A 12358-nucleotide genomic window follows, 5' to 3' on the forward strand; every position below is an offset into this window, starting at 1 on the left:
GTGCAGTGAACTGAATTTAAATAGGTGTCCTAGGGCAGAAAGCTATGTTAGTGACCTGAGCTGCCCTTATTCTAGTTCTCTGTTTGTTTCAGTCCCTCTTGTTCCTGTTATTATGCCAAGATGACGTACCTGGATCTGGGGAGGGAGACAGAAACCAATCAATACTAAAAAAAAAAAATCTATATTTCTGCTGGGGAAGAAAAAAACCCAAAGTTCTCAAGTCTAATGGTTCTTTCTCTAACAAGTGGACTCAAACTTTAGGAAAGAAAAAAAAAAATTGCTACTGTTCTTGGCAAACACTGGGTGTTTTTGAGTATGAAAGATCCAGAGCAGAGAAAGCACTCTTCTCACTTCAGAGCTTTATCTATCAGCATGTGAGTCTGTGAGACTTCTCATCTCAGAGGAAAATATGAGACTGCATCCTAAGATTGGCAAATTGTTTTAATTGGTAACTTAATTTTAAAAAAAATTAATCTTAAGCTGTCTGGGAAAGCAATGATAAGGGAAGTAGAAAATCTGGGAGAAATAAATGATCTCTAATAGGTAGGAATGCTGATCTACAGAAGCAAGTGTCTGATGCTAGAAATACTGAAAGCATATCAGCCTGTTTAGTGCCTTCAATTTGTGTGTCAACATACGAGTTGATTGCCATGTGGCTCCTGATAGATCCACATTTCTGGGAAAGGGAGGACCTGGCACAGTGTAAGCTCAGTTGATTACATGCTTTGCTGAACCTTCAAATCTGCTACTTTGCTTTTCATCTGGTCATACTTAAATCCACAAGGCACTATCAACCTCTTTGCTGTTCTCTTCAATATCTTCTAGTGAGTGATTTATACTGGATTCTGATGCAAGAAAATAAGCTTCCTAGATGCTGATTGCTGCCTTGGGGTTTAGAGTGTATGAGGAGCCCAGTGTAGCCTTCCAGAGTGAATTACAGGCTTTGCCATGTAATTCATGTACCCTAGGTACACAGTACTCTCCTAGACGTCTGTTATTGGCTCATCTCTGTCTCTTGCTCTGTCTGGGAGCAGAAAGAGAGAAAGCAAGAGGTTAACCATGGGATTAATCTGATAAATCATTACCTCTGTCATTAATCTCTACTTTTGTGCAGCACTTGGGGCAAGAACTTGGCTATTTGCTCTAGTTCCATAAGAAGAGGCCTAGGTTGTGGGTATTTTCAGGCAGGGCTTGGGTGCTCTCTTAGCAAATCACTTATCTAGAAAATGAAAGGCTCTACCTAGTGAAGCATCAATATAAAAGGACATTTTAGGATATTTGGCTGACCTCTGGATTTCTCTTAGGAAAGGTTGAGGTATTTTCCCTCATTGATCCTCTTTCATAGCTATCAATTTTGAAGAGACATCTAGACTATTTTAGGGCATTTGAGATGGTACATACCCAGAGGTTCTGTCATGAGTGTTGCTTATGTGCTGGGGCAGTAAAAAAACTAGTTCTGCATTTGGAACTGCATTGTGGAAAGGGGGGAAGGCAGGGCTGAAGGTTTCCAAATCTGTGGAGGCCAGAGCTAAAAATGCATGTCCCAAGCTGAAATCCACCCACCATCTGTCTCCAGCTTTAACATTCATTGTTCTTGATTGTAGTGCCATTTGCTGTACTTTTATTCACTCTAATTTTTATGGCTGCTTGTTATCCAAGACAGCTGGCTATCTTCTCTTTGGCAGTTCTTTGGATGTGGAATAGTCTTATTTTCTACTACTGGAGCTCTGTGCCTTGTGTGCTGGCTACTGCAAGAATACTGGGGGACAGAACATTGAGGAACAGGTTGTACTGAATTGAAACAGAATGGATGAATTCCAGTGTAAGCCAAGGAGAAACAGGAGCAAATTAAATGGGTCCAGGTGTTCTTGGGACCAGAAGAAAGGAAATACTATAGATCCTTTTTTTTTCCCCTTATGTGTCTCACAAACAAGAGCTGTGACTTCTGCTGAGCAAAAGCCTCAGAAAGGATGGGAAAATGCAAACCACATGGATCCATTAAAAAATTCGGTTGTTTTTATTGTCTGGGTCAAATTCTGTCTCCTCTCCTGGGCAGAGTGCTGCTGGCAGGAGTTGTTCTACATCATGGTAGCCAGAGGCCTTGGCAAACAGGCAGGACACCCCTGGGGCAAGGGAGGGACAGACAGGAGCTCATCCCAACACTGTGTTTATTAGATTGGTTATACATCTCCCTGACTGCTGAGCATGTACTCTTCTGTCCCTTTTATTCAGACAGAGCTTATAGGAAGGAACATGTCACCAGAGAGCTGAATTGGGAGGTAAAAAAGAATGGGCATGGGGAGGAAGAGACTCCTTACACATCTGTTTTTCAGTTTTTAACTGCACAGGATCAGTTAAACTTTTTCAATACTCTTTGAAGTGCCCTCTACTCTTGAGTGAAAGGCAAGGAAGCAGGAAGCAGGCTGGAGTAAAGGTGATATTCTACAGCTCACACATCCATCTGTGGCTTTTCAAGTGTTGTTTGTAATGTGGCATGTTACTGAAATGGTTCAAGGATTCCCTTTGTAATGTGTAATTACTCTCAGATACACAGTTCAGTGTCTATTGGAGCTGCTGTTCTGACTAATTTTAATGCAGTTAAAGCCATTTGTGGATCAAAGAAATTTATGCAGATGAAATTTTAAAGCTAGTGTAAAGAACAAGTTAATAGCCTCTAACACATCAGGTACTTAAAAATCCTGTACTTGGTACCTCTGAACTTGGATTTTACCTCTCATACCCAGAGGACTTTGAAGCATATTTCTTACTGTCTGTTACCTCTTCTGAGATTTCAGAGGTGTCTCATTAAAGCTGGTGTTCAAGCCTATTAAATACATGAATGCAGCTTCTAATGATGCATCTCATTTAGGTAAGCTGACACCAGGAACTGGCAGGGATCATTGCTGCCCTGGTTCCTCAGTGCCTGGGGTAGTGAAAGCCACCTGGAGAAGTGCAGGATAATACCTTCTGTGTTGGAAGATACTAGCAAAGTATCTTGAAAAGGCTGCTGACTTCCAGGGGCACACCAACCTTGTCACCTTCTCACCCTGCCAGCTCCCCTCCCTCCCTCCTGAAAAGTGCATCCTCAGCTCCAGGAGATTGCAAATCTGTCCTTGAGCTCTCAGTCTCTCCAACCAGTTAATTATTAATCATCACAATATCCCTTGTGTCAAGCATCTGAACTGCCCATGAAGCATGGAGAGCTGTTTTATCACTCGAGTCAGAAAGCTTTAGTGTTCTGCCACTCATTATTGTAAAGCTGTTCTGTCAAAGAGCTTAAGCACCCAGAAGTGATGGCTATCTCACTGGTGCCCACCCTGGATGATCTGGTACTAGCAGGGGCAACAAATGTGCAAACTGGGAAAACACAAGAGAAAGTTAAGCTTCTTTCATGGGTCTGGCAACAGAACTGGTGCTGTACCATTGCATGGGATGAGAACTGTAATGCTACTGCAGCTACAGGTATATTGCCCATTATGAACACCTACCTACTAGGAACATACCTCAATATTTCTAATCTGCTGGGCTATTAAATCCTGGGTAGCACGACTGATTGTCTGTGACTGTTGGCTGGATGTTGGGCTCTCTGTGGTATGCTGCTGCTTGTCATTGCTTAGTATCAGGGACACACTTGAGGTTGTATGGAGCTCTAGGACTTCCCTGTGCTCTTATTCAGCTTCTGTGCTATTCTAAAAGAGGGACTGAGAAGAGACAGACCAAAGAGTTGGCATGGAAAAAGAAAATCACTGAACTAGTCTCAAGGCACTTATTATTATTTGGAATATTCAGATATGTGAACCTGACACCAAACTCCTTCTAGCTGGGACAATTCTAGTGGAAATGGAATAGCACCAGCACTTTTTTTCTGTTTGAGGCAATATTCCACTTTCCTGCTACCATTTGAAATCCTGCAGTGGGAATCCTTGAGTGTTGCAGGTAAGTGAACCCATTAAGACAGGATGATTGATATACATGACTTAAATTGTGCTCTTTAGGATCCCTAGGACATGATTTGCTCCTCAGATACCTCTGTGTTCCCTTCTGCCCGTCCTTCTGTCTCAGGATGTCTTCATGCAGAGTGAAAGAAATTCTAGTGGGTCTGCTATACATAATATGATGGGATGCTTTTTTGTCTGAGTAAATTAATGGTAAGTTATCAATAATTAGCACAGCAAAGGTCAAACTCACTCTTCCTTAATTCTTTTCTAAGATACTATGTAGAAGACCAACTCTTATTTACATGGGATAATAGATGGAATTTTTTTTCCTCCTTTCAAGACAAACATAACATTGTGTTCAATGACACTACAATGTTTTGTGGAAAGTACAAGTGCTTTGAACATGTGGGAATTAAAAAGCTCTAAACAGATTGTTTCATGCTGCCAACAAAGCATGTCCTTGGACTCCAGCCAAGAACAACCAAACCTTAATTTTGAGTAAAACACTGGATGTTGAGAAAGAGAAATACCCAAACTTTAGTCCTGGTTCCCATCTCAATTGCATTTCTAGCAAGCCACTTCAATCTCTTTGCCTTGAGTCATCTCACCTGTAGGATACCCTGTTTATGGGATGCTTAGGTGTTTAAAACTCTGACTGCTTTTTAGCACCTGGGATGTAGCTTCTCGGGTGGATGTGATTCCCATAGGAATGGGAGGCAGCAGCAGGATTTCTGGATAGTGAGCTGAGGGGCAGCAGCCCTGCATCCTGCTGGCTGCCTGACCTGTGTCAGGTGAGAACATGCTCTCCTGCTCCATCCCTCCTGCTTGCCCTGGCAACTGTTCCTGGCCTTCCAGGGGATGGTGGTCCCAATCCCTTCTTACCAGAGCCTGCCTGGTGAGCTTGGGGGATTTTCTGAAGCAGTCACCCACCACACCTGCTTCTGGCCTGGCCTTTACAGCCCTCTGACCACAGACAGCAGATGAAGTATTTAGAGACAGCTGCTATTTCTGTCATTAGCATCCAGACTTCCTAGGAGAAAACTGCTGAAATCTGTGACAGCTGAAATCTGAGTCAGAGGAAGCTTTTTACTTCAGCATGTACAAAAGGAAGGGGAGAGTGGGGGAGGGAAACACAGAGCTCAATTTGCTATTCATTTGGTTCTGTCAGGAAAGCCCAGGCAAATCAAGATGATGGTGTGTAAATTGCAAACACGCAGGTTGCAGCATGGTGGGTGTTGTTCAAGGGATGGAAGATGCAGAAGAGGTGGGTAAGAAAACAGTGTAGCATGAGGGGGCTGTGTGCTGTGCTTCGTGACAGGATACATTAGCTCCCCCTGAGCAGTTCTGTGCTCTGGACCTTGTAGATGGTACTTGACAATTTAAAGCAAATGTATCTCCATGCTGTGTTGCTGTGCCAGGGGGTGGAACAGGATACCCAAGGGATCTGCTTAGCCTTTTCCACTCCAGGGCATGATCCTTTCTCAGTCTTCTCCAGTGTACTTGCCATTATTTCCCTGAAGAAGGAAAAGGCTGTTATTCCCATTCTGCAGCTGAGGCACTAGCTTGCAGAGGCTGGCTTGTCTGATGATAGGACATGAGGAATGGAATGAAGCTGTGTCAGAAATTCAGACTGGACAGTAAGAAAAAAGTTTTCACTGAGAGGGTGATTGGCCGCTGGAAGAAGCTCCTCAGGGAAGTGGTGACAGCACCAGTCTTGCATGGTTCAAAGAGCATCTGGACAATATTTTTTGTCATTATAGTTTTGTTTTAGGTAGTCCTGAGAGATGCAAGGACTTGAACTTCATGATCCTTATGTGTCCCCTCTAATCTGAGATATTCTATGACTCTGTGATTAGGTAAATTGTTGTGCAGTCTCCTTGGGTTTTGATGTGGAGTTAGGATTGTGAGACTATTCTTATTCTTCTGTAGATGTGGCTGCTGAAAATGGTCTGATTTCTTTTTAAGGACTGTGATAGATATTTCAAATCAAAGTGTTTTATTGAGGCTTCCCAGTTTACCTGTGATCTCCTTTGACAGAGTTCAGATAGCTTCCAGCACTGAAGGGAACTGTGGGTCAGAAGCACTTTTCTAGCACTCAGTCTTTTCAAAATGAAAGTGCAGACCCTCTGTTGTTATCATGATTTCCCATTTGAAAGAAAACTCCTAAGATGTAATGTCGTACTGTGCCAACAGGATCAGAGATGGTTCTTTCCAAACCAATTAATTCACAGAACATCTCTGGTAATACAATTCAAGGATCTTTCTGAAAAGGTGTCACTTAGTAAATGGGTAAATGAGCCAGAGCATGAACAATTAGTGCTCCCCCTTTTTCCCCATGACTCTGTATAAGCTTTGGACAGAGATAGGAGGAGGTAAAGAAGAAAACAGTCAGTCCCAGTTCTCCCCAGAGACTTGACAACAGGATTACATTTATGTTAATCCACCAAAATTTATCCTCTGCTTTAGAAATAAAAACAATCGCTCCAGACAAGCCTGAAGTCTTTATGCTGACCTGTTTACACAGGTTATAATTTGGTTTGATGGCCAGTAGATTTGAAAATATTCTTGTTTAACTTGGTACTGGACAAAATAAAACGCTACCTAGGATTTTGGGGGGTATAAGAACACTGGGTTTACAGGAGGTGATGTGGTTCAACACTGCATACACATATATGCTCTGGGGACAGCTTGACAGACTGCAGGCTTTTGGAAAGAACTAGTCTAGCAAAGGAGTGGGGGGATGGGGAGAAAGCATCTGCCAATAAATAGATGGATAAAGATGTTCCTTGCTGCTTTTAAGGAGCACCAATCATCTTTATAACTTTGACAGGTGGCAGTGGGGCAGGAAGGGAGGAAAAGATTCAGAGAATTGTGTGGGTGGTGAAGAAATTAATCCTAATGAATTGGAAGAGCAAATCCACAGTGGGCAGAAAGCTTTGGATTTCTGCCCTGCTGGATATGAATAAATAGAAGAGAATCCCTTTTGCACGCAAGAGCTAATTGGGCAATTACAGCGTAATCTCAAAATCTTTGCTTAAATTTTATTCTGACTACCAAAGTGTGAGGCAGATTCTCTCCCATAGGTTCATAAGGCTTGACCAGTCTTTCAGGCAGGTGAAAGCTCATCTTTGAAGCACCTTCCCTCCTTGTATTTCCAAGGTTTCCTTTCCATGTTTTTACTCTTATTCACAGAAACACAAACATAAGAGTGGCCAGACTGTTTCATTAGATCCATCTAAACCAATTTCATTATTCTTCCCTCAATGCCTGCTTGTGGCTACGATTGGGAGATGGAGCAGCACAAGCATATATGACACTTCCTTCTAATACATTGACACAAATTTAGCTCTGGGGCTGAGCTTTACTTCTGCTTCTTTACTAGGCCTCAATGGCTCTTTCTTCCATTTAGTTTTCCTGAGCAAATGTAGCCTTCTGTATCAACAGCCCTTGCTGGTAGCTTGTAGGTGTACTACCTAATGCTGAAAAGCTAAGACTTCTTCTGATTTCCTCACTCCTCTTACTTCTACAAAAATAAAAGTGAGAGGTTCCAGCATGGGAATCTTACCAGGTTTTTGTTTGTTTGTTTTTTTTTTTCTGGAAATAAGAAAACTCTGTTGGAAAGATTGAATTATTTTTTTCTGCAACTTTGGTTGTCAGGTTTGAACTCTCCTTTTATGGCTTTGCCATCACTTGGCCCTAAAGACTTGTCTTTTGACCTGTTAAAGGAAGGATTGAAGAAATGTTACTGGAGAGGTTATTTTTTTGGTCTGTCTAGACGCTAAAAGTTAAAATATTTTCATCTACCCTTGAATGGACAAGGACTTGAGACAACTCGAGTGAGAAATTACCAGTAAGAGTGCTGTCTGCAGTGCTCTCTGCTGGACACTCAGGTTCTCCCACTCCTAATTTGTGTGTTCATGATGTCTAAATATTACGACTGCACTTGAAGTAAGACTTGAGTGCCACAATGTCAAGCAGTTCTACATGCTGATGAAACAGAGCATCTGAATGCTTCAAAAATCTTGGCTATTCTAAGGCTTTAAAACCCAAGACTGATTCCTGTTTACTTGAAGCATCTTCCAAAGGCTCTCTTGTGACATGAATCATGTTATTCTCCATCCCCTCTCTCTGCTGAACCTAGCTAGCATTCTTTCTTTCACGAGTGTTTTTCTTTAGGACTGGCACCAGCACAACAATTCAGCACCAGGCTGGTCTTGCTCACATCCGTTCTGTGGTGCCATCTGATCAAACAGATGAGGAGTATGTGCCTTGCTAGGACTGAGCTAGAAGGGAGAGCAGAGAAGGTATTTGCAAACATGGGTGCACAAACCCCATGGTATTAGTGTTCAAGTGAGGTAGAAACTATGGCTACATAATTACACAAAATAGAAATGAAGCTCATGTCACAGTAGGTTGTCTTTTTTTTACAAAGAGAGAGGAAGAAATGTGCATTGCTGGCTATTTTTCTCTATCCAGCACTGTTTTCATATTTGGTTACCTGGACATTGCTGCTGCAGGGTAGCAAACCAAGCTGTGTGTTTACTCTTGTTGTTTACCATGTATAAATGCACTTTGGAGGATAAAGTAAGCTGAGAGGTAAAAGATTTGCATCTTCTGTAGTTTACTTGCTGAAGAAGGCTGCCTTCTGAGCAGGTTAATTATTGCCACAGAAAGCAAAGGCATTCCTAGGGATTCAGCAGCACACTTGTGTAAGTCACCATGTTCTGCAAGAGGATGATTAGGAAAAAATTGTTTCTATAAGGAGTTCTGCCAAGGACCAGTCTGCAGTGCTGCACCTTAGGTGCAATACTGGGCTTGTTTCTAGGCTTGATTACTAAAGTAGCATATGTGAAAGGAGACTGATTATTGGCTTTGTGCAGTGTCTTGGGCATGTTTGCATATTGCTAGCCAGCCACCTGATGGAAAGCAGAGGGTTAAAATACTGCTGTTCTCTAAGGCTTTGCTGTACACATACAGACTGTATTTACGTTTGCACATGTGGTGCATGAGCAAATATGTCCTGTTTGCTTGTGGAGTTTTCTCGATGTTCTCTTGTGGAAGGAGGTAATACTCTCCTGCTTACAATGTGCTGGTGTTTGCCTTGTCCTGCTGTTGGTGATTCATTTGTGATACCAATAATGAGCCTCGGCCTTGAACCAAGATTCCATCATATTTTACAAAGAAAATTTGTAAATAGGAGCCAGAGCAAGAGTTCTGGCTCCAAAGAGATTACAAGCTACTTCTCATCTAAATCTGATAGGAAGCATGTGAAGAGAGATTGGTTTATAAACTCCATCTGGCAACACTAGCCCTTCCTGAGATCTCCCAGTCATGCAAGCAGTCTTTTGGTCACGATGCCCAGTTTTTATTATTTTGTAGATCTTATCCCTTTGTGGTCTCTTCTAGTAAGAGAAGCTAAACAAGATTATTGTCGTGTTAAAGGGGATCACAGTAAAAAGAATTACAAAAATACTACTGAACTCATACTTCATAGAACAAATGGAACTTTCACATAAGATGAAATATATCAGGCTGGGCTGCTGATCTTATTTGTTTGAGGAATCTATTTGTCTCTTGCATACATCCATCTAACTCGGGTGAAGGCAGATATATGGAGTGGGAATGTATGGTCTCAGACCTATCCATTCATCACCTGCATGACTTTCATTGCTAGAGTGTCCTGATTACTTCCCTGCTAGATAGGAATAAAATTTTTTTTCCTTCTTTGTTTACTGGATAATTAGCTTAATTTATGGCTTTATGACCATTTGTATTCCTTAGCTTGCATGAGTGAACTTACAGAAAAGCAACTCAAGGGAACTGAAATACACATGTGCTGTAAAATACCCTTAACCACGTATGATAGTCATGTTTGTATCAAAGCTGAGACCAACTGCATGGGATTTTGTCATTGTTCTGTGTTGCCCTAATTCTTAAGATTTTCTAAAGCCTTCTGAGTTTACATTCTTGTAGAGAACTTTCTCACACAACTTTCTGTAAACAATCTATTGTTTTGCATTCCTCTATGGGGCGGAGAAATTTGATGTACTAGTAGTTTGTCCAATGTCATTGGAGAGGTGGCACATTCACCCTCCAATCCACTGTCACCTTTGGAAAAGTTTAAATGCTGGAGTCAATAGCAGTGGCTCGCCTCATGCTTTCACGTGTCCTGTAGTGACAGTTCTTCACTATGGATCACTCGGGAAAGAAGGTGATGACTGTTTTAGTTCTCTGGTTCTCCGAGAAGAATTTCAGGGTCAGTATGGATTAGGAGTTGTGTATAGTGTCCTATTACTGTGCTCTTATTTTAGATAGTAATCAAAATGGGGGTATGCTTGGAGTGTTCTTCACCTCCAGATATAAGTTGCAATCTGCTTTTGAGAAAACTGACAATGGACCCCCTCCAAAGGCCAAATAAGGCTTTGTTTTTCTGCAATAGGTATCTAGGCATCTAGAAGGGCCCAGATATCATAGAATACTTTCTTCTTAGAAAGGCCAGTCTATGGTGACAGCTTAATCTGAAGGCAGAGGTCTTTAATATTAGAGGTGATATTTTTGATATCACCTCTTTGATATTAGAGGTGAGGCATCACAGTGCTTACCTCTTTCCTCCTACATCAGCCTGGCCACAGTTCAGATTAGATGCCTGCTCTGCATGCAGGAGAAATATTTGGCAGCTTTCTGAGGGATCTGGCAGACAATTCCATTTGCACTCCATGGTACAAATATACAACCCTTTCTCTTTTCACTGAAGCAAACGAGAGCCAAGATGTAGTTGCTGTATCTAATGGATTTTTATAGAAATAAATACTGATGGAGGTGGGGAGGAGGAGACAGAGGGAGGAATATTCCCAGAGAAACTTGTTACATAAAGCAAATGATCCTCTTTGGTCTTATTAAAATATTTCCTTATCATCTTCTTTCTCCTTCAATTCCCAATCTTCCTGGGTACATTTCAGATGTGGAGATACAAGATGTAAGATGCAAATCCATGAAGGAAGCAGTTGTCTGAATCTCTTGGGTCATTTCAGATCTGTTTCTAGATGTATGCAACATACAGCAGACTAGCACAGAAGATTTGCTTTAATACAAGTGTAAAATCACTATTGTGCCCAGAAGAAAGGAAATATATAGGGCAGCCTGAATGCTAGTCCAACACATGCTGTGCTGTTTATGAGGTGGGGGTTAAGAGAAGAAAGAAAGGACAACTTAATGTCTTCCAAAGAACCTTCACTGTCAGGTTTGTGCCTCTCACTGTGCAAAGGTGTCTGTGACCCTTGGGAGAAGCAAGCACAGAGGCTGTCCCTTTGAAGGGACAAACACCTGCACTTTAATCTGAAGTTGTTTGCACACAAAAGAGTATCTTCATAGACCAAATGCTGATGATTCTTTGCTAGGCACTGCTCCTACAGCCATTATTGTCTTTCAGCAAGGGATGGGTATTAAATGTATTTGGAGCTGAACATCCAGTGCTGCTCATTAAACAAAGACAGAGGGAATTCTTGGGGAAAAAAAAAAACTACAAAAAACAAACCTCCCCACCCAAACTAAAGCAAAGTACATGACATCAGAGTTGTTAAGATGCTCCCACAGCATTTTAATTTGTTCCTAGCCACATGGCATGCTGCACATATTAATAACTCTGTTGCATCTTCATATGGGGGGAGCAAAAGTATCCTTAAAACACTTTGTCAGCATCCAATAGGTAAATGCCAACAATAGGCTACTCATTTCCTAAGCTATTCGTGTTTACTATCTTTGGTCATTTTAAATAGTGTTACAATCACTCAGCATAGAAGCTCTTGGATCATGGATTATAAATAATTTTCTGTCTGAACTTCTCTGGTGTTTTTGTATCAGTTTTGTGCCTTGTAAACGATAATTATTCCAACAACCCATTTTGGTATTGAGCTAGATTATACAGTTACCCCTTCCTGAGCCAGTTCCTTTCTCAATGAAATGTTTCCTTGCTTTACTGTTTGGCTTTTTTTCCTTCTTCAGACCAACAGAAGTAGGTTTTCAGAGAACATGTGCTTGAATCTCCATGGCAAAGCAGCATTTTATCATTGCTATATGCAGGTTCTTTGTTTTCTGTTTTATCCCTTAAAGTCTAATCTGGAGCTATCACTGCAATGCGATTCCTCAGTAGCTGTGCTGGAAGAGCAGAGAGCAGACAATCAGGCAAAAATGCACTCATATCCATTTACTTGTATGAAGTGCAGAGAGATGAGACACTGTATGACATTGGCACTGTATTTGAAGACTTTTATCCAAGACAGGACAAACACTGTAGGGAAAAAGGACAGGTTATTAGCTGCAGGAATCTGTATTTCCCAGTATTTTTCTAAGCTAAGCTGGTTAGGCACCGTGCCAGCCAGGCAAGGGCCCTGGAACCTCTCCAGGAAAAAACCTCAGCTCAC

General features: G+C 41.6%; 1 protein-coding gene across 3 annotated transcripts in view; it reads left to right on the forward strand.

Annotated features, from left to right (window-relative positions):
• Window positions 1-12358, forward strand: part of LOC110476077 (deubiquitinase DESI2) — a 50033-nt gene that overhangs the window by 7636 nt on the left and 30039 nt on the right. Inside the window, exon 1 of one of the 3 annotated variants that reach the window (XM_085582003.1) lies at window positions 8880-10194. The exons of 1 other annotated variant lie outside the window; for it this stretch is intronic. In XM_085582003.1, coding sequence (XP_085438129.1) covers window positions 10129-10194 — 66 coding nt within the window. In that variant the 5' untranslated portion in view covers window positions 8880-10128. Of the gene's footprint in view, window positions 1-8879; window positions 10195-12358 lie in introns of those variants that run through there. One more of the 3 variants, XM_085582005.1, reaches the window with a different exon arrangement.

Source organism: Lonchura striata, chromosome 5, assembly GCF_050655825.1.
Source record: "Lonchura striata isolate lonStrDom1 chromosome 5, ASM5065582v1, whole genome shotgun sequence".
NCBI lineage: Eukaryota > Metazoa > Chordata > Aves > Passeriformes > Estrildidae > Lonchura > Lonchura striata.